This window comes from Colletotrichum jinshuiense, chromosome 6, assembly GCF_051148585.1.
Source record: "Colletotrichum jinshuiense chromosome 6, complete sequence".
In the NCBI taxonomy this organism is placed as follows: domain Eukaryota; kingdom Fungi; phylum Ascomycota; class Sordariomycetes; order Glomerellales; family Glomerellaceae; genus Colletotrichum; species Colletotrichum jinshuiense.
Window position 1 is genome coordinate 1791598 of NC_139313.1, and position 23261 is coordinate 1814858.

The window sequence follows — 23261 nt, forward strand, 5'->3', positions numbered from 1 at the left end:
GGAGGTTGGGTTCGCTTTGAACATAAGGACCGTCCCCCCCTCCTCTCGACCTGGGGGTTTGTTATTTATTTTTCTTTCTCTTTTTATTCCGGTGTGTGGACATACACTGCTGCATCAAAGATGGAGGGGGGAACACTGCAAAAGAAAAAGTGCATCGGCTGGCGTATTCATACTTGTTTTTTTTTTTTGGCAGCTTCACAGTTGTTTATTGTTTTGGATCTTTTCCTGTTTGGAAATCCAAAAATCCCTCCCCTCAAAACGAGAAAAGATGACGAAAAAGAAATGCAATAAAAAAAAAGTGGCATTCGGAGAGACAAAGACGCGTTATTCGAATTCCGTATTTTCTTCGGAAATCAGCATGGCGGGAGGGATTGGAAACCGAATGCACTGGGATGCCAGAGAGAGATAGCGAGAGCGAGAGCGAGAGGCAGCGGGAGAGGGAGAGGGAGAGAGAGAGGGGAGGAGGGGAGGAAGAGGTTCGTTCGCATTGCAAGAACATGGGTACATACATCACACCCATCACGTCTCACGATGTGATGGTTGTTGCCTTTCTTTTTTCGGAATGAAAAGGAATAATATCAAAAAAGCTTGATTCAAAACACACAAAAGCCCCCCTTCTTGATTTCCGTGATCCGCACACGTACGGTGTTGCAGTTGGGCTTCCCAGCCCAGCCCAGCTCGGCCGAAACCGCTCTGCACTTGTAACACGTCTCCGCGCGCCGGCTCCGTTTCCCGAAAGGTAACTAACCACCGACGCCGCCGCCGATGCAGAAGAAGAGGAGAGACCTTCTGGCCCGGCCAGCAGCACGTCTGGTGTTTTGCTGGCTAGACGTCGGGTCGGGTTCCTGCGTGCGTGTGCGTCAGATATCAGATCAGATCAGCAAAGGGGGACGACGATCCCCCAAGGATGACGAGCACAGGGTCTATCCACTACCCAAGCCAACAGTCCGGGGTCGTCAGGGAATATGTCAACGATCGGCATGGTTGTTGGACGCGAATATTTTAATACGAGGGACGAAGACAGCCTCAAAAAAACTGGATACCAGGGGGGGGTGAGAAGAAGTGCAAAGAGTATTTAATAAAAAAACACATGTTCCGTCCGATTAGTTGTACCTTGCATCAGATACCTCGCGTGTACACCGAAGATGCACCCTCCAGGTCAACATCAACTCCATGCGCCAACATGCTAGCTCTACAGTCCAGTCCATCCACGGCTCCTTCGTTCCATTCCCATGCCAGCCTGCCTCGGGACTTTATATTTTGTGTAAAACATCCTCCCATTGTGTTTCCTGCCCGCTTATGCCCGACTCCCGCCGCCTCTGCCATTATTTTTGCTGTCCCAGAATTTCCCCGGCAATCTTGGCCTGGTCCGCCTCGCTGAGCGCAGCCTGGCTGCGCACCTTGTCCGCCTTCTCGGCGTCGTACCGCCACAGGCCGCCCGTCTTGTCCGCGTCGCCCGTGGCCGGGAGCCCGACGTGGGCGCCGAGGGACTCGAGGACGGAGTCCCCGGACGCCTGGCGGTCGGTGAAGTACCTGCGCTCCCAGACGCGGCCCTCGGCCTTCTCCTTTGCGCGGAGGTCGCGCTGGGCGTTCTCGATGGCGCTCTTCTCGCGGCTGACGAGGTCCATGTCGCCCTTTGCGATGCCGTCGGCGACGCCCTTCCAGGCGCGGCGGGACTCGAGCGGGTGCTGCTTGTCGAGGGGCGCGACGACGAGCTTCGACGTCGGGTGCTCCGCGGCGTCGTACGTCTCGATGAGCGTCTTGGCCGAGTTGTGCTTGGCGGAGCCCTGATGGATCTCGAACGACTTTGTCCAGACTCCCGTGATATTGTAGGCGGCGTCCTTCTCCTTGCCGGTGGGGTAGACGGAGGCGACGACGCTGTTCTTCTTGCCCGACAGCCAGCCCTTGCCCGAGTAGTCGATCTTGGAGGTGAAGCCAGTGGAGGATGTGATGAAGGAGGTGCCCTCGAGCTCGATGAAGGGGGCGCCGAAGATGAGGCCTTCGATGTGCAGGGCGGGGAGGGTGATGAGGTACGTCTCCTTCTGGCCGGCCTCGGGGGAGGGTACAGTCAGGACGGCGTGGCCGATCTGCTTGATGTTGATTGTGCGGCTGAAGGTCGCCTTCTGGGCGTTGTAGCCCTCGAGGTGGACGCCGGTCGGGATGTTGGTGATGGAGTACGCCGTCGCGGGGGGGTGGTGGCTGTTCCAGAGACGGGGCGGGTCAGCACCTCTACTTGCGCGAGGGGGGGAGAGAGGGAGCAAAGAGGGACAAGATGGAAAGGGGGGAGGGTGTTCTCTTACCTGACCTGCTCGCTAATGAGCTCCGTCACGCCAGCCTCGTCCTCCCACTTGCCGAGGAACAGCTCACCCAGGAAGGGGTTGAGGGGCTTCTTCTCGTTGCCATACTGCTCGCTGCGGGAGGCGTACTGCTGCTTGAGGGTGCTGATGAACCACTTGGTGACGAGCAGGGCGCGCTTGGCGGCGTCGGGCTCCTTCGCGGCGGCGGCGAAGATGGAGGGGTGCTCGCACCAGTACGAGGAGAACTCGGTCAGGGAGGTGCTCGAGAGGATGAAGGGCGGGGCGGTCAGCGAGGAGAGGTCGCCGTTGAAGGAGGCGATGGACTGGAGGGGGTGGGCGTCAGTTGCTGCTCTAGAATCCAGGGGACGGAGGCGGGCGCTCGTGTCGTCTGGTGAGAGGGGCGTACCTTGAGGAAAGCTCCCCAGCTGCCCTGGTTGGCCTGGGCTTGAGCTTGTGTTGGGGTTGCCATTGCGAGGTTCGTGGAGTGCGCGGTGCGAGGTGTGCAGACTTGCTTGCTTTGTCTTTGTTTGGGGAGGGCGTGATGATCTCGCCAAGTCGCAGGAAAATAAGGGGTCTCGTGGATGTAAGTAAGGAAAGGCAGGTATCCAAAAGGTAGGCGGGGTCTGGCAAGGCGGCGTGCTGCGCTGTCCCCGTGTCGTCTTTATGGGAAAGTGGGATGTCGCAGTGGCTGGCGGGTTGGTGACCGCTGCGGTTACGGGCCTGGGAAGGTTTCGGCGGGGCCCAACAGGGGTCGGAGCTGCTTTTTCAGGTGCCAGGTACCTCGCGGGAGGATGCTGCGTGCACTGTGTCCACTGCCGACGCTTGAACGGGAAATGAAGCAGATCCGCCGGTTGACTGGGCGATGGGGCGACAATGGGAATGGTGTGTTTCGTGGTGTACCTTGTCTTCGAGTCTTTTATTGTGTTTGGACGAAGCCAGGCCAAGGCCAACAGAAGGGGAAATTGATATTGATATTGATCGTTGGGGAGTCGAGTACTAGTCGGAGAGCCAAAGTTGGCCGAAGGGGGGGGGAGGGGGGAGGAGAGCCGGGCTGAATAAGATGAGTTGACGTCAATAATTGTCCGTGGACTAGACTACAAACCAGTTGTGTCCGTCTCCTGGCCTGGCTCTGACTGTCTGGCGGCTGGCTGTCTGTCTGCTACCTCGGAGTGCAGAGGCGAAAATAAATGGTGGGATGGAGCGTGGCTGAGTGCGTGCGCGCGCTCAAGACGAGACGTCATCGTCAATGACGGCGCCATCGGAAGGGAGGGAGGGAGGGGTGGGTCGCGCTGTGCACGCTTACAGCGTTTCGTTTCGTGGGGTCGATGTGCAGGCCCTCTTTGTCAGCCACATGCCCTTCTGTTGCTCCGTTGCTCTGTTGCTGGGTGGGTGCAATGGTGACTAAGTCCACGCGGCAAAGCGCTGCGTCAACTACATGAAAGGCTTCGACCAAGTCATCACCAAGCCATCGGCATTTGCTGCCGAGGGCGACCTGAGCTTTGCCGCAATACTTCCCGAGCATGCAATCTTTGCCGATCCGAGCCATTTGAAGCAAAAAAAAAGAGAAAAGGATTTTGTTTTTATTTTTATTTTTTTACCAAACCTCTTGGCTTCGATAGTTGGCAGACTCGGTTGGGCCTGTATGCAGCACCTGGCGTGACGGCTGTTTGGGTGGGCCTCTTGAGTTGCGCAAAGGACTCCCAAGGCCGACAGTAGGTAATCACATTGATCCTGTGCCCCATATTTGAATAAATCTCGAGAAAGAAGGAACAAAACGTGATATACGTCCCTTGTCAGTACCAAAGGGGCATCTGCTGGACGGCAGGTCAGGTACCCGATTCGATTGGAATGCATGCACAGGTCGAGATTTCAGACCAGCTGGCATCTTGAATCAGTGTCCCAGTGGCTGGCTTCAACATTGTTACACCGCAGGGTCTCTCTTAAGAGACTAAACCAAATTTGATTCTGTACCGGCCCAGATAATGAGAAAGAAAATGAAAGAAAACCCCCCCATCTGATTGCATAGCTCACAGCAACTATGGTCAACGGTGGCAGCACACTCCAGTTGCGATTTAGTCTGTACACTAATGGCTGGTAATATAACGAAAAGGGTATTTGAAGAGGGGTCATTCCGCGAAGTCTGGTTCGATTGAGTTGCCGTTGACTATAACCGGGATGAATAGAAGTCACTAGTTACGATATTGATCAGCATGACCTCTCTGTCCGACGGCTGGAGGCCCTCAGCAACAGGGCATAGCCTTCATTACGGGTTTCACAGTATCAAGAGAATGGGTATGTCTTGTTTGCACGACCCGATAGTGTCGAGTCTGCCAGTTTCCGGCAGTCTGGCTACAACCTAATCAGCAGTTAAGTTTGACAGGCAGTTAAGTGTGGCTAGCCATCTCACCGATGGCTGTCTTTAATAACAAGCAGTCTGATTGGCTTTCCAACATATCACATTATATCTGTAGATGACTCTCGCAAACTCCGGTTGTAGCCACGTCTATTCTATTAAACTTGTTGTATCCAGGGTCGTTCTATGTTAACATGAACTTGACAGATTTAATCTTGCATGCCCTAGTCTTGTGGATACAATCGTAGGAAGCCGCCTAGAAAATGTGTTCCTTGATATCCGCCGACCTGTGAACCCGCTCGAGAACTGTGTCGAACCGCGATCGAAACTCAGGTCAGGACCAAGGGGCCAGCTCGCGTTAAGCCAGAGGTTGCAGGTTGATGGGCATGCTGCTCTCCGAGACCGCGGTGAACTTCATTTGCACCTGGATGATCTTCCCGGGGTGGAAAACGTTGAACATGGCGGCGACCAAAAACATGAGTGCCGCGTCGAAGACATAGATGTACACCTCGCTTGCCATCAGCGGCCCGTCGCTGCCCGTGACGTACTCGGCGACTCTGAAGACCGACCGGACCATGATCATGACGCTTGCGCCGTACAGGACCCAGATGAACGACCTCCAGGGCAAGGCGGCCGTGTTGCAGGGGCCCGTGGGCGACCGGCTGATTCTAAAGTGGAAGTGATAGATGACGACGATGAAGACGCCAAAGAAGGCAATCTGGACGGCGAGGCCGGCGATGATGACGTTCTCTCCGAGATCGACGTCGCTCATCGACTTGGCCCGGGACAGTATCGCGCCTCCTGCCAGTGTTAGCCGAGTTCACCATGTTCTTCCAGGCGCGGGGACGGCGGACCAGCTCCTTGTGTGACGAATGAAATGACATCGCCCAGGACGAAGATCTTTGTCAACCATTTCGTTCTGATCAACGCCAGATGTTCGGCTTCGAGGAACCGAATCAGACGACCCAAGACCATGTAAATGGACGCGGCGAGCAGGGCAGGCCCGAGAAGAAGCGTAAGGCTCTGGATGGTATACGACGTCGTGGTCCAGTTTGGGGACTCGGTTGCAGACAGCGCACGCCCTATGTAACCTACGATTTCGACTGTGAAGCAGGTCAGACGTCAGTAACGCAGACTCCGGAGAAGACGACGGCAAGAGTGAGAAATGATCTTACAGCAGCAGCCAATCAGAAATGGGACAAAGTACCAGGCCCGTAGTTTGATTAGCTGAAAGAAGTGCAGCGCAAATGAGAGGCCAAAGACTGCAATGAATATGCAGGCTGCTGGAAGAGAAGGGTCATAATGGTAGAAGACGAATGCTTCTGGAGCCTGTGTCGGAGAGTCCATGGTTCGGGATGGGCGCGACGAGGTTTTGTGTTTTTGAAGAGCAAGGAACGGATTGGCCCTTTTTATGTCGGCTGATGATCTGTAATAGTTATAGAAAGAAGTAACAACGCGGCTACAGGAAAGTTGAGACGTCGTTACAGTCAATGATTATATACACATCACTCAGAGACGATTGAGAATCAGTTCAGTCCTTCTTATTCCTAGCAAGGTAAGGATGTTTCCGTATCCTTCACGCATGGTGTTGAGGCTATGCATATTGCGCTCTTGACGATGTTGGTATTTTAATCTCTTCCAAGACCTGGTTAAGCTTGGTCAAGAGATCGTTCCAGGATACCCCCGGGCCTGTCTGTTGCTTCGTTAATACTTGCATGGTGTTTATTCGTGCACGGCAGCCTGCTAGTGGCCGAGAAAGTCCGCCCTTGCAAACCAAACTCCGCAGCCCCAGCAAATATACAAATGTCCGATCGGCTTCGGATTCGAGCTCCTCCTTAACTATAACTCTTCGGACTCAATCCGAAGCGGACCCCCCGAATCGAATCGCACCTTGGCCATTCCAGCACAGATTTGAATTGGATCTTCAGCATGGCACGAATTGGGCACAAGAAGTCTCGTAACGGCTGTTCAAACTGTAAGCAAAGGAAGGTCAAGGTGCGTCAAGGCGGCAACTTCATAAAGCTCGCCATGTTTATTTGATCTGTTGAAGAAAAGTTATACGAGCTGATTCCGCTATAGTGTGACGAAAAACGGCCGTGTGGCGCTTGTGCGAGGCAGCAAATATGCTGCAGCCTGGCCCCATTCTTCGTTTACGAAAGAGTTTTGTCCGCTGGGCAGATCTGTTCGGATCCAAGCTCGGAAAGCCAGTCGAGCAATCTGTCAAACCTTACCTTCATCAGCACTGTATACGGAGTTGCATCAACAACACCGCCCTCCTCGATGGCTGGGTCCGCCGTCGAAGCAGCACCCGAAGAGCCATCTAGTTGGGCGGTGGATCTTGGCCTGATGAACCACTATACGTCGTCGACCTCTGCGACCCTGCCCGGGGCCAACCTGCATACATGGAGAGACAAGGTCCCGAAGGTAGCCGTCGAATACCCTTTTCTCATGCACCAGATTCTCGCCGTCTCCGCGTTCCATCTTTCGAGCCTCGAGCCTACGCGGCGCCAGGAGAACCTTGCCCTGGCACTCCAGCACCAGCACCACTCGATTCGCGGAGTCCAGGCCGAGATTTCTCGTGTGACTCCGCAAAACTGCCACGCGCTCTTCGCTGCAGCGTCGCTGGTGCTCATCGGCGCATTCGCCGCGTCGAGCCCGGCGTTGCACAGCCCTCTGCGGCCGGGGGTGGATGACATATTGGAGAACTTTACTCTGATCCGAGGGGTCAGCAGCGTTCTCAGCTCGGCCAAGGAAAATGTGCGGCATGGGGTATTAAGAGAGTTCATGCAATGCAGTCCCTATTCCGGTGGTAGCAAGACACTCGGATTGTTGCTAGAGAAAGTCCCGGACGTCGTCGATGGACTGGACAAGCGAGGGGTGAGTCCCGAAATCGCGGACCTCGTTGGGCGCGCAATTTCGAGTTTACGGGACAGCGTCGGAAGAGCGTCGGCCGCGACTCCGGAGTTGAACGTTGCTTTGTCTTGGCCAATGGTCCTTGCAGATGGATTCATGACCTTGCTCCGTGCTAAACATCCGGCTTCTCTAGTTGTGCTCGCGCATTATTGTACCGTTCTTCACGTTGCGGGATCTGAGTTTTGGTTCATGAGAGATTGGGGAAGTCATCTCATCGACGCAATCCTGAAATACCTTCCTCCAACCTGGCGCGAGTTGACTTGCTGGTGCGTAGACTACATTAAAGCAGACAGGCGTAATGAAAATGAAGACATTGCGATTTGATACCCAATAAGTATAAATATAGTGGGCATAAAGACAGCAGAATCTTGTAGGTTGCTGCATATTGATGCCTCTTTTGTCACCATTATGTTGCAATGCCCCCAAGAAACCTGTTCCGAGTAATAAGTCACAGAGTTGTCGCCCTGAGGAGCATTCTCTGATGGCTAATAAGCGTTTCATGCAGTGGCAACAGATTTGGAGGCGGCAGCAGCACAACCCCGGCATACCTGTGGAACACCATAGTAGCGGTCGGGATTATAGTTGGTATCGAAGACATGAGGCTCCTTTTTAGTCGATGGCCAGGCAGGGTATATTTTGTTTCGTGCCGGTGGTTGGGGATTCTCATAAAATTCCGCTGGCAGCGCAAGCCTCCATCAGAGAATCCTTGCCGACCCTATGTTTGTTGGGTCAGGCTGATAAAGAGCTGGATTGAGTCACACGCTTGCCGCCATAACTTCTCATTGCAAATACGCGTAAGGGCCAAGCCACGATCTACAGCCCAGAACATAAATCGGCGAGATCCACCCAATAGGGTAGTAGGGGAACCAGAAAAGACCAATGAGAGACGGTTCGTTCCATGTATAGGGCCACATGGGGAGCCGGGACGGGCTTCAATGGCTCCCTGGAGCTTTCCCGCTGCTTGGCAGGGAAAACGCGTATGTGGACATGGGGGACAAAATCTTGGGATTATGCATCCGGTGTCACGGACGGGGCCGGCTCCCTCCAGAATCCAGGAATTTCTCTATAAAGATGGCTGCATTCAAGCCCTTGTGCCTTGGCGAATTCGGATGCAATGCGGACGGAGGAGCACCGTGAATCATCAACAACTGATTGGAAATCGTCGACCAGAGACCCAGGGAACAAACAGAGCAACACGATAGGCCGTCGAATCCATCCAAAACCATCCACAGTACCAGAACTTCGATTGTACAACGGACATCATCTCTGGTACCAAGTCGAACCTGGTGGGAGGCCGGCCCCTATAATGCAGAGCTCACCATCCTCGTTGCCCCAGCCCTATTCGCGGCCTCAGTTCACACAACGCCGTCAAGAACTATTCACCGCGCCCCACGGCGAGTCGTTTTCGGTCACCCACGTTGACCGGCTCACGTGTATCTTTATCACCGGCAACTGCTCCCTCTTCCTTGTCCAGGCGAGCGGCGCCAGCCAGCCTTACCAGTGAAGGACAGCAACTGGAAGATGGGATAAAACCTCATTGTAGCGGGTCTTGTTATCCAGATCGTACTATCTAATATCTTCTGGCTGATATCCGTCATAAGAAAGCGTGGACGCTGAGGTGATTGCAGCACGGAAGGATTCCGGCGGGATCGGGTTCCTCGTGTTTGTTATTGGCTGACGATAGTAGCTTGCGGGAGTTCAGCAAATCAAGGATATTGGGACTGGAGGTTGTGCGACTCGGGCTTTTTTAAGAAGGACGCATGGGCTGCGGCGGAGTTTGGCCATTTCATGGGGCCATCCTCGGTGCATTGCGACTCAAAGTGGCCTCTGCAATGTCAATCGACCCTCTTCAGGTCGCGGTTAAAACACTAGTCTAAGTCCCGCTGACACCGCCGCGACAGGGATTTCTGCACCGCAACGGTATCTGCCGAGTCGCCTGTACGAAAAGTGCCTCCGCCACCAAGCATCCCTATTTCATTTCCCCGCCAAAAAAAGGCTGAAGGTCCCCGTCACTCTTGTTTTCGTTGTCTTTGAATCACCAACTCGCATCCCCAGCTTAAAAGAACCGCATCGTCGCTCGCACCGCACAGCCCCCGCTTGTCATCTGGTGGCCTCGATACCTCATGTCTAACCACGGACTGCTCGTTGGCTTGTTCCTTGGCTTCCCGGGCAACACGACGCAGGAGGATGACGCCGCAAACGCGTAACCACTCCCCGGCCTGGGCCAACTCGGCCAACGAGGACGACGGCAGCGGCACCTCAGGAGCTGGAGCGGGTGACGGCAAGCTTCGCCGGTCACACAGAAAGTCTCGGAACGGGTGCAAAGAGTGCAAGAGGCGCCACGTCAGGTGCGACGAGAGACGCCCGGCATGCGTGAACTGCGCAACGGTGGAGCGGTACTGCTCCTACCTCGACTCCCTCCCGGCGCGCCCCCGGCCAGCCGTCCCGGACAAGCCAGCGCTCGTGGCCGGCGGCGACAGCCCGGCCGGCCCGAGCAGCAATGCCACCGTGGGCGGCAACCCGGCCTCGGCCTCCTCGCCGTCCGTCACCGCCGTCGTCAACGACTTCGTCATGCGCACCGGCGACACCAACGAGGTCGTCTACCCCGCCGACGGGCAGTTCTTCACGCTCGAGCACCTGCGTCTCTTCCGCCACTTCCTCACCGCCATGCCGGCTTTGGTCGCCCCCGGCGACGAGTTCATGAAACCTATAGTGGACATGAGCATGGAAGTGGCCCTGACCGCCCCTTACCTCATGGACATCATGCTGGCCCACGCAGCGATGCACCTGGCCGAGATAACCCCCTCGCGCGCCGACCACTACCGCCACCAAGCCACCCAGCTCCAGACGCGCAGCCTCGTGCTATTCAACGAGGCCAAGGAGGGCGTCTCGGAGGACACGTGCATACCCATGTTCCTCTTCGCCTCCACCGTCGGCAGCCAGGTCCTGTGCGATACCCTCCGCAGCAACCGCGACGACTTCAACGCCTTCCTCGACCAGTTTGCGTGGTACCTCAGCATCCACCGCGGCGCCAGTGCCGTCATCGGCCCCTCGTGGCACATCATCAGGCAGTCCGGCGCCAAAGACCTTTTGGACTTTCTGGAGTCCAGGCAGCCCCACGCCCAGGCCGCCGAGGCCGCCGTCCTCCACCGTATGCTGGACCAGGCCGATCTGGGCCCGGCCTCACTCGAGGCCTGCCGAGCCGCTGCCGACGTCCTCGCCAATTCATTCGGCATATACCGCAGCATCGCCGAACGGGGCAGCCAGTCGTCCTCCTCCGTTGTGTCCTTCGGGGTGCACATCACCACCGGCTTCATCGACGTGCTCAGGCAGCGCCGCCCGGAGGCGCTCGTCGTCCTCGCCTACTATGCCGTCCTCCTGCACTGGTGCCGCGGCTACTGGGCGTTCGGCGACGCGGGCCAGTTCATGATCCGGTCCATCTCGGCGCACCTTGGCGACTACTGGTCGGAGTGGCTCGCGTTCCCCATCTCTGTGCTCGAGGACCAGCAGCAGCATTCGGGCTGAAAGGGAAAACCCGACACCTCCTGCGTAAGTGTAGGAGCAATGAGTCTTAAGACGTCGCGTGCGGCAGTGCGCTGGCAAACGGGACGACCGTTGCAGCATGGAGGGCGACTGCGACGCCGGCGCCGGTTTCTTCGACAACCACGACATCAGCGACGAAGACGGGGACCGTCACGACCCCTCCGTCGTCCACGGTCGAGCCCCCTTCTCCGGTCTGCACCGGCGGGACCGCCGCCGATGGTACCACGGGCAACCTCGTCGGCCTCTCGTCGTTCGGCTGTGATTCCAATCACTGCCCACCGCTGGGTGTGTGTTTGCACCTGGCCGGCCGGCGACCCTGCGCGCACCTGTCTCTTGACCCGCCCAAGCGGTCCAAGTCGGTAAAGAAACAGAACCATAATCTCAAGTTGCTGCAGACGCCCTGGAACCATGCATCGAATCTCATGTTGGTGCTGGCGTGTGATTTGCGCCGGCCCCGTCTGCAGAGGGCAAGTGCTCCGCCGCGGCCGCTGCCTGGCCTGCAAGGCCCGGGGATGATCCGAATAATTCAAGACGTAGAGGCTCTGGTAGCTTGACGGCGGCACCGAGTTCTGCCGGATCCGTTCGGTGAGAGGGGGGAGTAAATCGTATTAGCCAAAAGGGAAAGGAGAGTTGGCAACATGACGGCGGAAATGGCTATTCCGTCACAACTATAGCGCATTAAGCCTGCATTTCTCTATACAACCAAAAACCATGGCTCAACGAAGCTGCCCAAGGGCTGTTGGTTGTATAAGTAACCCCATATTATCTTAAGACCCCTTCCGAGCAGGGGACGGCAGACAAGTACTCCGTACGGATACACTAATAAATGCCGGCTCGGTACTCAACCGGGCCCGAGCTTCGCCCCGCCCGACCGTGGCCGCGGTCCGAGAGAGTGCGCGCGCGCTCCCCACGGGGATGCGAACAAGCGAGAAGCATCACGCCTGTCGGGGTGCATCGGGGACGTCGCGACTTCTAGAATCCAACAGTCGCATCTAGGATTTTTCTATTGTACAAGATGGATAAAAATAATACACTGGTTCCTTTCCCAGGACCCAATAATGAAAACCCCTGCACCCGAAAGAAAATTATGGGACACGTGCCCTCGTAAATGAATCCCCCCTGATATGTAATCCAACGCCTGTGTCATCTCGGGTATCATCATGGTTCACGTCCGCCATTCCGCGTCTCTCCGCCCTGCCCTCAGCAGCTCTCGTGCAGCTTCTCGAGCTCCCCGACGTTGACCCCCGAGAAGTGCCCGTCGGCCTTGTCGCCGAGGATCATCCAGGGGCTCATCCGGCACTCCGCGCTCGCCTCGACCCAGGTCCACGCCAGGCACTTGCTCCCGAGGCGCTCGCACTGCCCCAGGCACGCGGCCGCGGTTGCCGCCGACAGCGACACCCTGGACCGCTCGTCGGTCCTGCCGACGTAGTCCCGCCCGGCCCGGACGGGGAGCCGCCTGAACTCGGCGACGGACGGCGCGCCGTAAATCTCCCACAGCTGGCCCCAGAAGACGGGGCTCTTCTCGTCGCGGAACGCGCGCCCGACCCGCGTCATCTCGGCGGGGTCCGCCACGCCGTGGAACGATACGAGCGGCGAGCAGTACCGGTCTGCCATGATCTTGGAGATGCCGGGCCGCTCGCCGTTGAAGAAGTGGCTGTACCGCTCGTCCAGGTAGACGCCGACGCGCTGGAAGGCCGTGGCGATGAGCTTGTCGCCCCACGTCTCCTCGAGCGAGTGCTCCTGGGCGTCGGCGACGATGTCGCGCCGGGAGAGCAGCTGCGCCGCCGCCTCGTGCGAGATGACCACGGCCGACCCGCCGTGCGCGAAGCGGCCCTTGAAGTCGCCCACGGCGTTGCCGATGTACTGCGGCGCGTCCGAGTCCCAGTGCGTCAGCAGCAGGCGCAGCGACGACTTGACCAGGTACGTGTCGTCGTCGAGGATGACGTACCACTTCTTTTGCGGGAGCCTCTCGTACACGAACTCGAGCCCCCAGATGAACTGTCTCTTTGTCAGCGGCGGTGCGGTGCGGTGCGGGGGCAAGAAAGAAGACGGACCTTGAGCGCATCCAGATCCCACCCGAAACTCTTGCCAATCTCGGTCGCCTTCGCGTCGTCGCCCCTGCCGACGGCCTCCTTGAGGGACAGGTACTCCTTGAACTTGGGCGCGTCCTGGTGGGACCTCATCTCGGGCATGGCCATGACGCCGCCCACGGCGTCGTGGACCTCGACGCCCGCGAGGGTCCCGTTCCCGGGCGGCGTCCAGTCGCCGACGACCACAAAGGCGTCGGCGTCCTCGGCGGTGAGGTCAAAGGCCTCGAGCTGGGCGGCGAGGCGGTGGCGGGTGCCGTAGCCCGTCTTGATGAGAAGGCCGACATCGGTGCGGAAGTCGATGGGGTACCTGGCCGGCTCGTACAGCCAGGCGTCCTTGTCGGTGCCCGAGCCGCGCAGCCAGTTGCGCAGGCTGGCGACGTTGAAGCGCAGGGCGAGGACGAATGCGTTGTTGTAGGGCAGGATGAGGAACAGGATGGTGCTGCCCACCAGTAAGGAGAAGAACACGAGAACGACCAGGCGCTTGATGCGCGGGGAGGGAAGGATCATGGCTCGCTCGCTGTGATTGGTGTGCTGCGGCCCGAGGTGAGGGGGAGATGGTGTGGTGAGGTTGTCACGAGGCGGCGGTGGTCCTCATCCCCAACGGTCGGGTAGGTTCGGCGTGCTGCAGTTCAGAGCTGCATGCAGCAGAGCCGGCCAAGCCAAGACAAGCAAAACGACCCCAACCTTGACTGCAATGGGGCGTGTTGCGCAGGTCGCGCAGGAACCAGATCGGACGGCAGAATCGTGTTTGCCAGGGAGGGAGGCGTGACGTAAGCGGGACGTCACGCTTGGCTCGAACGAGCGTCTGGTGCAGTACCAAACAAACAAACACGGATCGTGCGATTGGGTGGTCTAAACGGATGGCAGTCGGCCGGTGCTGGTGGCGGCGGCGGATGAAGCTATCGCGATGTCGAGACCTGCGGCATCATGAGGGTGAGGCAAGGTGATGAAACCCAAGAGGTGTGTCGTCGGAGCGAGGTGAGAAAATTGGCCGGGTTTGAACAGGTCAGCCATGCTTAGGCTTAGGCTTGGCCCTGACAGGAAGGAATGAGACGAAAAATGACGGGAAAAGAGAAAAAGAACGCGCACGCCAAGCCTCTCTAGGCCGCGCCACTGGCCAAGTGCATGGCGTTTCGTAATTGGGCGGGCGAAGTGTGTGTGTGTGGTGAGTGTGTGTGTGTACCTGAGCCCAGCACCCGGGGCAGCCAAGAATCACCAAGACATTTTGATTTTGCTATAGTGCCTCACTTTCCCCCACTGAGCGTCGCCATATCCGTAAGATTGAGTGCCGCACTGCCGTGGGCGCGCCGCTCTCCTGGGTGCCCTGGACGCCCAGAAAAGCGTCGACCCGGCACAGCCGCGGCCGAGGAAAATGTACGTCTCACATCCCCATGTCGGGTCGAAAACACCGCAACCCCTCCCTCTGTCCCTCTCTCTCTCTCTTTTGCTCCCGAAGGAGCTGCAAGATGACAAGACCGTTTCCCCTCCTCCTGCGCGTGCCCCTCTGTTTTTTTTTGGTCCTTGTCACTTGGACCGCTGAGGTTCTTCTGAACCCTGTTGACCCCTGTGGCAGTCCCACCTCTCAACCCCCAAGCCCCATATTCGGGACGATCCAGTTGCATTGGTGCGATCCGACGCTTCCCCGGCTGGACGAGCTCCACGCCCGCGATCCGCACCTTCGGCGCCACCCGAGCTTTGTCGCCGTCTCCGACGTTTGATTCTGGCAGGGTTTCATGATCATGTATTGCATTAATTTGTTTACTCGACTCTATTTCATCGTCGCATCCCCACGAGATGGGTGTCTTTGCACGCCTTGCCCCGCTGTTCTCTTCCATGGAGCGGGTTTCTTTTCCCCCCCTTTTTTTTTTCCTCAAGCGGGGGGGCATCGGGTTACATCCTGAAAGCGCCAACACACACACACATACACATCCATGGTTGGCCGACCCCCCTTCACGTCGACACCGTATCGAAATTGCTCCTTTTCCTGATGGCTTTTCCGTATTTGAAGAACGCCCACGGCACCGGCATCAATACCAGAGAAATAAACCCCAGCAAGCTGCTGGCCCACCCGGTTCCCAGACGGCGATACACTAACGCGGACATGTCAGCACTGTCGCTCTCCCCGTCCTGCAAATTTGGCGACACTTACTCTGGACAATGAACAACGGGAACGCGCCCGCCAGGACGTATCGCGCCAGGCTGTTTGCGCTCGCGGCGCTCGCGACGGTCGTCCCCTTGTACACGTCGACGAGGTACTGGATGGTGCTGATGAACAGGCAAATGTTCCCCCAGGCGAACGGCACGATGGCGACGACGGGGCTCGCCCACGAGATCTCCGCCCTCGCCGTCCAGCTGAACCAGAACAGCCCCAGTGGGAGCCCGATGCTGCCGATCATGGCCGGGTACAGCCGGTACTCCGGGGGCGTGCGGTTCGGCGGGAACTTTTTCGTCTGCGGGAGGTAGAGCACGGCGTTGCAGAGGACGACGGTGAGGGACCCCAGCACGCAGCCCACGGTGATGGAGATGAAGACCAGGCCCTGCTGTTCGATGCTGAAGCCGTACACCGTGCCGAACACGTACGGCAGCGCCGCGAAGAAGGAAAAGAGCGTCGCGAACTCGCAGGCCACGTACAGGCAGATGAAGGAGACGATGGGCTCGGTGAACATCATCCGGATCGGGCGCGTGAGGGCGATGGTGACAAACTCTTTGACCCGCTCGCCCGCTGGCGGTCGCGGCTCGACAGGCAGGCCGAGCTGCGCGGCGCCGCGGCGCTTGAGCACGGTGTGGTAGGTTTCCCTGGCGAATATGGTGGCTATCATGGATGCGACGATGAAGAATATCAGCGTCCACTGCGTCCAACGCCAACCCTTGCGGTTCACAACAAAGGACCCTATCACGGGCCTTGGAAAGAGTCAGCGGCTGCATCTCCCCGAGGACGGCAACGACCTACCCGAACCCTGGACCGAGGAACGGCATGAGGATGTACGCGGTGGAGGGCAGCGCGCGCTGCGAAGGCCGATACGTGTCGTTGATGGTGCCGGAACCGATGGCCAGGCTGGGCGACAAACAGAAGCCTGCCAAGAACCGCAAGATGCAGATCCCGGCGAAGTTGTGGCAGAAGCCCACGCCGAGCGTGAAGAGGCCGCCCAGGGGAAGGCTCGCGAGGTAGACGGGATACCTGCCCACGGTTTCCGACAAAGGGCCGCCGACAACGGGGCCGAGGCCGAGGGCAAAAACGTACATGGACAGCGGGAGAATGGCCTGCGTCGCGGTAACGCCAAACTCGTCCATGATTTGAGCGCGCGCGGGACTGACGAGGGACGTCCCGATGGATCTGTTCGGCTGTGAGCATCTCCCCTGTCGACCTGGGGAACGGTAGGAGCTCACGCGGTAAAGGCGGCCATAGAAAGCATCACAATCTGCTTGACCTTGTAATGCGATTCCCAGTTCATGGGATTGTGAGGGTCTGCGTCCCAGTTCCACTCCGCCCTGGCCTGTCCATGGCTGTTGTCTGCCTGCGAGGGCTGCGAGGGCTGCGGGTTGTTGGACAATACTTCCTGCTTTTCGCGGTCTCCTTGGAGTTGCTCGTCGCTACCATTTTGCGTCCGTGTCTCTTGCGAGGAGCGAGGACTTGTGTGTGAAACCATGGTCCTGGTGGCCCTGAAGTAGAGGATTTACCCTTTCGCTAAGATTGACGGGGAACTTTATCACATCTATGACTGCCAAAGGGCGTAGTACGCCCTTTGGCTCGAGGCCGACGATTACTCTAGCTCAACGATGATTAATAATCCGGCTAGGCGATGGATATATTTCGACGGCGAGCCGCGGGTGCACCAGTCACGTTCGGGTATTATGCCGACAGAAGCGGCCATACTATTCCACGCCCTTTGCTTGATCATGTTGCATGCACAAATGACGATCGCAAGAGACACCTTGGTAGCGCCGGTTCCCATTGCGAAGCCTGTGAAGGTGCAGATAAGATCTTCGCCGTGTCTCTCCTGGACAAGCCGTCTGACGCCATCGGCCGGGCCTGTCTCAAACTAAGACTGCCGCTGCTCGGTTACGGCAGAGCCAACAAGGTGATGGAGCAAGGAAATGCCATTGACATCCCCCTCCCGCCTCGGTCCTTGCCCCCCTCCTAGGAACGCAGCCAGTCGAAGAATCGGCGTCATTGAAGGACGATCCCATCCCGAGGCGCCAAGGCGGGATGTCGAACGGCTCTCCCCGAGGCACTGACTGGTTCTGATGCCACTGGGAGATTAACATGACTCTGGATTCTCGACGGCGGGGGGTTCGGTCTGAGTGCCGACGTCTCGGCACCAGAGAGAGCTTGCATTACGCACGGTACACTTGAATCCCCTCTCAAGGACCCTGGAATGGCTGTAGAACCATTTTTATGTAAAAACTGCGTCCTGGACATCCGTACGCATTACTCGGACGAGCAAGAAATGAAAAAGCAGTCAGACCTGCCTTCAATTGTCGACCGAAGAGGAAAACAACGGGATTGCGGACAGGGTTCCGTTCAGTTCCGTCCAGCACAGCTGGGGTGGGCCGGGCGGCGGCCCACCCGCCCTGGATCGGCGCGACCGGGGATTTTCCCTCAGGCGTTTCGTCATCCCTGCCACAGCTCCCAAAAATTCGTCAACCCGCTGGGAGGAAACCCGCTTGGCCATCCATCGCACACGATGCGACTAGCCCGGAGCCACCACAACCGCAGCCCGTAATGTCATCGACCGCGCCGACAGCATCGACAGCGTCCGCGGCGGCCTCGGTGCTCAGCCTCGACGCGCTCTTCAACAACCCCCTGTTCGCGGGCGGCATCGGCCTCGCCAGCCTGGGCGCCGTCGCCGCCTTCGGCCGCAAGGGCGTCGTCGTCGCCGCGGGCGCCGCCCGCCGCCGCCTGCTCGTCAACGTCGAGATCAGCAAGCAGGACCCGGCGTACCCGTGGATCCTCGCGTGGCTGTCGCAGCCGCGCGAGGCCACGGGCTTCCTGGCCTCGCGCATCACCCGCATCCACAACCTGTCCGTCTCGACCACCACCTCGACCCTCCGCGGCGCCACCAGCCCGTCCAACGCGCACTTCTTCCTGCAGCCCGGCTACGGGCGCCACATCGTCAAGCATAAGAACGCCTACATCGCCGTCAACCGCGAGAAGCACAACACGGCCAACATGAACACGGGCGAGCCGCACGAGATCGTCCAGCTGACGACGCTGTGGGCGCACCGGCACATCTTCGAGGACGTGTTCGGCGAGGCGCACAAGCTTGCGGCCAAGGCGAACGAGGGCAAGACGATCGTCTACTCGGCGAGGGGGATGGAGTGGGCGCCGCTCGGCGACCCCCGGAAGAAGCGGCCCCTCGGCTCGGTGATACTGGACGAGGGCGTCAAGGAGGGCATCGTGGACGACGTGCGGGACTTCCTCGGCCGCCAGCAGTGGTACGTCGACCGCGGCATCCCCTACCGGCGCGGGTACCTCCTGTTCGGGCCCCCCGGCAGCGGCAAGAGCTCCTTCATCCAGTCCCTCGCCGGCGAGCTGGACTTCAGCGTGGCCATGGTCAACCTCAGCGAGATGGGCATGACGGACGACAAGCTGGCGTACCTGCTGACGAAGCTCCCCCGCCGGAGCATCCTCCTGCTGGAGGACGCCGACTCGGCCTTTGTCAACCGCCGCCAGCGCGACGCCGACGGGTACAGCGGCGCCAGCGTCACCTTCTCCGGCCTGCTCAACGCGCTGGACGGCCTGGCCGCCGGCGAGGAGCGCATCGCGTTCCTGACGACGAACCACATCGAGCGCCTCGACCCCGCGCTGATCCGCCCCGGGCGCGTCGACATGATGATGCGCATCGGCGAGGCGACGCGGTACCAGGCCGGCCAGATGTGGGACCGCTTCTACGGCGACGTGGACGCCGACGGCGCCGGGCGCGAGCGCTTCCTGCAGAGGCTCGAGGACCTGGGCCTGTTCGGCAACGGCAAGGACGAGACGGCCAACAGGTTCACCAGCACGGCGGCCATCCAGGGCCTGTTCCTGTTCAACAAGAACGACATGCAGGGCGCCATTGACATGGCCGAGGGTCTCATCCCGCGCAAGTTTGAGGCGGATGAAGCGATCCCAGAGGGCGCCATCAAGACGCGCGCCTGAAGACCGGGGGGAGGGGGAACACATTGACCGCGTGCGGGCCTCGAGCTGTACACTTCCTGTAATAACATGTATAAAAAAAATTCTACATAGACACAATCCGAGATGATACCCATGTCCGGGTGCACGCCCAAGCCAATGCCATTCCCCCCATGAAAGGACAGGCATTGTATTCTCCGACACGTGAGCTGGGACGAGTAGCGCGGCACGCTACGTGAGTCACCCCGGTCAGGCCTTGCGTTCCCCGGCTCACTCTCATCTCATCGCCAACCTTATTTTCACCTCTGGGTTCGTTCGACACCATAAGCACTATACCTTCCTTGCGACATCGAATCATTTCTTGTTGGTCGATGAGATTCAATCTCGCTCGGCGCAACCGAAATTCATCATTCTCATCGGCCTAGGAACACACTGGCAACCGTTTCCCCACTACAGCCGGTCACGCTTACAGTTGCGTCTCGTTTGGGAAATCGCATTGTAGGCAGCCATCTGCGCCTGCCTACCCTACCACCGTCCAACCGTCCAACTCTGCATCGCATGGTTTTCTCGCCGAGCTCATCCAGTCGGCACCACCAACCATCACACATACACACATTCACACATACACAATAATAATAATAATAAAACATGTCCCGCCAAACAACGCTTTTCGACTTCGCCTTCTCAGGCGGCGGTGGCGGCGCCGGCAACCGGCAACGCAAACCACCCCAGGACCAGGACGCACCGCGACAACGCGACCAACAACCGTCCGCATCGCCCCCGGCCTCCTCCGGCCCCTCCTCGTCCTCGCCCGCCCCCACACCGCGATCCTCTCGCAACCGCGGCGGCGACCGCTCGAACCCTTCCCTCGCCTCCGTCTCGGCCGAGACCCGCGCCGTCCTCCCCTCCATCCTCGCGGGCCTCCCGCACCTCAACGCCTCCAAGTCCGAGTCCCTGCACCTGGACCACCTCCCGCCGCTGAGGGCCGCGGCGTGCCCGCGGCACGCCCCGCGCGCAAAGATCAGGATCGTCAACGCAGACACCCTCAACGCGGCCATCGACCTCGCCGCCCGCCGCCCGGACGGCGGCCGCGTCGCCGTGCTCAACATGGCCTCCGACATCCACCCCGGCGGCGGCTGGCTGAAGGGCGCCGTCGCCCAGGAGGAGGCCCTGTGCTACCGCTCGTCGCTGTACCTCGGCCTGCACAAGCGCCACTACCCCCTCAAGCGCCGCGGCGGGCTCTACACCCCCGACGTCGTCGTCGTCCGCGGCGACATGGCCGGCGGCCACCGCCTGCTCGCCCCGGCCGTCGCGCACGCCGACCTGCCCGTCGTGAGCGTGCTGAGCGTCGCCGCCATCCGCCGGCCCGAGCTCAGGAGGCGCCAGGTCGGGGCCGACGACGCGTACGAGTTCGCCAGGCCCGCCGACCGGGCGCTGACGGCGGACAAGATGCGCCTCTGCCTGCGGATGGCCGCCAGCCGCGGCCACAGCCTGCTCGTGCTGGGCGCGCTGGGGTGCGGCGCGTTCCGGAACCCGCCCGAGGCCGTCGTGCGGTGCTGGCTCGAGGTGCTGGGCGAGGCCGAGTTCGCCGGCGGCTGGTGGCGCGAGGTCTGGTTCGCCGTGTACGACCGCAAGAACGAGGGCAACTTTGAAATCTTTGAGGACGTGCTGGGGGGCGTCGAGGTTTAGGGCGGACGGGGAGGGTAGTGCGGGCCGGTGTTCTGGATGAGCCAGAACGGCGCCTTTTTAAAATAGTAACAAGAAGATGAAATGAGCACCACAATCGGGATGGCTGTGCTGTGCTCGACGTGCAGTATCTTGAATTCATGACAGCCTTGGGGGCGGGACTGGTAGTTAAACTCAAGTAGCCAGCGCGAGGTGCATTCAGTACGTCGCGCAGTAGAAATGCCGGGAATTGCCCGCTGTGAATTTGTGTTCTAGGTTGCCGCAATTGGGGCGCTGCTAAGTGGCTGAAAGCTAAGATATCCATGTCCGCTGCCATCACAAGTATATATATGTGTGTGTGCCAGTGCTACCCAACAGCTGCAGAGAAAGCCGGACCCACGCCGTAGTGCGCCGTGCGCCGTGCGTCCAACTCGGCCCGGGTGGGGATTCTGTCGTCCTAGCGCTCCGAAGGCCCTACATCTAAAGTCAGTGTTCTTCGTTGAAAGTGCTGCCCTGATGTTATGCTTACATTGGGGATACTCGAGGGATAGTGACCGTTCCATAGTCAATACTGTGCGCTTATGCGTTTCTTCTATTCGCGAATATTTTACAATACGAACGTCGTGTAGCACTAACGACGATGGGATATCAGGCCCGTAAGGCCCGTCGTTCCGGGGGGTCATGTTCCTACTCAGGGGAGAAGTAACTGGGCCTACATGGGTTTCAAGCGTTATCAAAGCTCTCCGCCACCCAAAGAACTTCAATGGAATTAGATGACTGAAGCACAGCTTACCTGGGAGCTCAGTACAGTATTCCTTCCTGCGGCGCATCCTGTGGAGGAGTCTACGCATCCATGGAAGCAATTTGTATGCAGTTAGAGGCAGGGCCACGAAAACAGCAACAATGCCTATAATCGCTTCTGTTGAGATGACCATGGTGTTTTGGCTGAAGACGGCCAGAATACGGATCTTCAAAATCTGGTGGTATATGGTTCGAACTGGCGGCGGAGGTGCAGTAAAGACCAGCCAACCGGGATGCTTGCGGTTGAACGCCGGTTGATGTGTACAAAGGGTATATCGAAAGAATGGATTGTATAAATTGTGAACTGCTGAGATACAAAATCTAACTAGTTCAGTGGTCACAATGTGCGAGCAGCTTAATGATTGAAGTACCGAATTCTTCTCAAGCTTTTGAGCGTTAATAATAATACCGGGACACCAAGATTTCTTGTTAATTTACATCTCCCGAGCTGAAAAGTTAGTTTGGCCTGACAATTATGGCTGAAGACGTGATGGCGGTCCCATAATTCTGCTTGACTGCACATGTGTGCAGTCACGCTACCGCTAGACTGTCTCCCCTTCTCGGCCAGTTACCGCTCTCCTTGTCCCTCCATCAGGATACCCTGCCATTCCTCCTCCCACTGCTTACAAGTGCTGCTTACCGCTCCTACTCGTCGCGGTCTCGTCGTGGTCTCGTCCCACGCGTTTATTATTTCAATGTCACTGCGGCCCGCCTCCCCAGCATGATCTGCTCCTGGGTACACCCCTTCGCACCTTACTACCAGGCCCACGTAGTCGCGTGATTTCTGCCTTCGTCAAAGCAACCTACACGTCCGCTTGCTGCCTTGTAGAAATCTCATTCCTGTGACTCCCCTCCCCTAGTGGGTCCGTTTTGCGAACCTCAAAGGCCGCAGAAACAACAGGTGCTATTACTGTTCTCCTGGTTCACAACAGCTGCAAATATCGCCATAAGTCTCACGCTCTGGACAAGAGAGAAATTTATATACCGGCTGTCTCCTTTTGCTACTGTTTACAACATCTGTTCCCGGCATCGAATAAGTCATTCACCATGGACAACGAAGTGTCAGTTGAAAAACGTGGATAGGAGTAAGAAGACATAGCTGAGCTGTTCCTGGCGTTTCTATATGATAGAACACTGGAAACCACTAGCCTGCGTGGCTTACTCATGTTGGTTGAGGGAGTTGAAGCCGGGTGGCTCGGGTCTTCTAGGGCCAGTCAGACTCAGAGACTTGTACACAGAGTATTGCGTTAGTTTGAAGTTTTTTGGGTCCAAAGAGTTATTAAATACATTTATATTAACTACCCACTCCTGCGAAGACATTAATAATGAACACAAAGCTACGAAATTGACAGGGCGGGCTTCAAAGTTGGTATATCGTTATACCTAGATGTACTAGACCTAATGAGTAATAGACATGCAAGATCAGCAAGAAAACTTGTGTCTTGACTGACATATTCTTCTGGCATATTCATAACACATGTACG

At 58.2% G+C, this 23261-nt stretch overlaps 8 protein-coding genes across 8 annotated transcripts; 4 read left to right on the forward strand and 4 right to left on the reverse strand.

The window, feature by feature from the left end:
* Nucleotides 1-1325: 1325 nt before the first annotated feature.
* Nucleotides 1326-2766, reverse strand: EsH8_VI_000464 (OSBP family protein; the record flags this gene model as incomplete). The annotated part of the gene is made up of 3 exons (XM_083271717.1): nt 1326-2199; nt 2301-2620; nt 2704-2766. The coding sequence occupies 3 exons, from the start codon at nt 2764-2766 to the stop codon at nt 1326-1328; spliced, it is 1257 nt and encodes a 418-aa protein (XP_083126891.1).
* Nucleotides 2767-5008: 2242 nt separating this feature from the next.
* On the reverse strand, nt 5009-5997 carry EsH8_VI_000465 (RTA1 domain-containing protein; the record flags this gene model as incomplete). The annotated part of the gene is made up of 3 exons (XM_083271718.1): nt 5009-5451; nt 5505-5753; nt 5826-5997. The coding sequence occupies 3 exons, from the start codon at nt 5995-5997 to the stop codon at nt 5009-5011; spliced, it is 864 nt and encodes a 287-aa protein (XP_083126892.1).
* A 933-nt stretch (nt 5998-6930) lies between these two features.
* On the forward strand, nt 6931-7679 carry EsH8_VI_000466 (uncharacterized protein; the record flags this gene model as incomplete). The annotated part of the gene is made up of 2 exons (XM_083271719.1): nt 6931-7527; nt 7584-7679. 2 exons carry the CDS (start codon nt 6931-6933, stop codon nt 7677-7679), a joined length of 693 nt encoding a protein of 230 aa, XP_083126893.1.
* A 2071-nt stretch (nt 7680-9750) lies between these two features.
* Nucleotides 9751-11088, forward strand: EsH8_VI_000467 (Zn(II)2Cys6 transcription factor domain-containing protein; the record flags this gene model as incomplete). The annotated part of the gene is made up of 1 exon (XM_083271720.1): nt 9751-11088. The coding sequence occupies one exon, from the start codon at nt 9751-9753 to the stop codon at nt 11086-11088; it is 1338 nt and encodes a 445-aa protein (XP_083126894.1).
* Nucleotides 11089-12306: 1218 nt separating this feature from the next.
* Nucleotides 12307-13703, reverse strand: EsH8_VI_000468 (uncharacterized protein; the record flags this gene model as incomplete). The annotated part of the gene is made up of 2 exons (XM_083271721.1): nt 12307-13104; nt 13161-13703. The coding sequence occupies 2 exons, from the start codon at nt 13701-13703 to the stop codon at nt 12307-12309; spliced, it is 1341 nt and encodes a 446-aa protein (XP_083126895.1).
* A 1443-nt stretch (nt 13704-15146) lies between these two features.
* Nucleotides 15147-16843, reverse strand: EsH8_VI_000469 (major facilitator superfamily domain-containing protein; the record flags this gene model as incomplete). The annotated part of the gene is made up of 4 exons (XM_083271722.1): nt 15147-15286; nt 15346-16097; nt 16147-16530; nt 16584-16843. The coding sequence occupies 4 exons, from the start codon at nt 16841-16843 to the stop codon at nt 15147-15149; spliced, it is 1536 nt and encodes a 511-aa protein (XP_083126896.1).
* A 1076-nt stretch (nt 16844-17919) lies between these two features.
* EsH8_VI_000470 (mitochondrial chaperone BCS1) lies at nt 17920-19335 on the forward strand (the record flags this gene model as incomplete). The annotated part of the gene is made up of 1 exon (XM_083271723.1): nt 17920-19335. The coding sequence occupies one exon, from the start codon at nt 17920-17922 to the stop codon at nt 19333-19335; it is 1416 nt and encodes a 471-aa protein (XP_083126897.1).
* Nucleotides 19336-19959: 624 nt separating this feature from the next.
* EsH8_VI_000471 (uncharacterized protein) lies at nt 19960-21000 on the forward strand (the record flags this gene model as incomplete). Its single annotated transcript, XM_083271724.1, has 1 exon — nt 19960-21000. The coding sequence occupies one exon, from the start codon at nt 19960-19962 to the stop codon at nt 20998-21000; it is 1041 nt and encodes a 346-aa protein (XP_083126898.1).
* Between the last annotated feature and the right edge of the window lie 2261 nt (nt 21001-23261).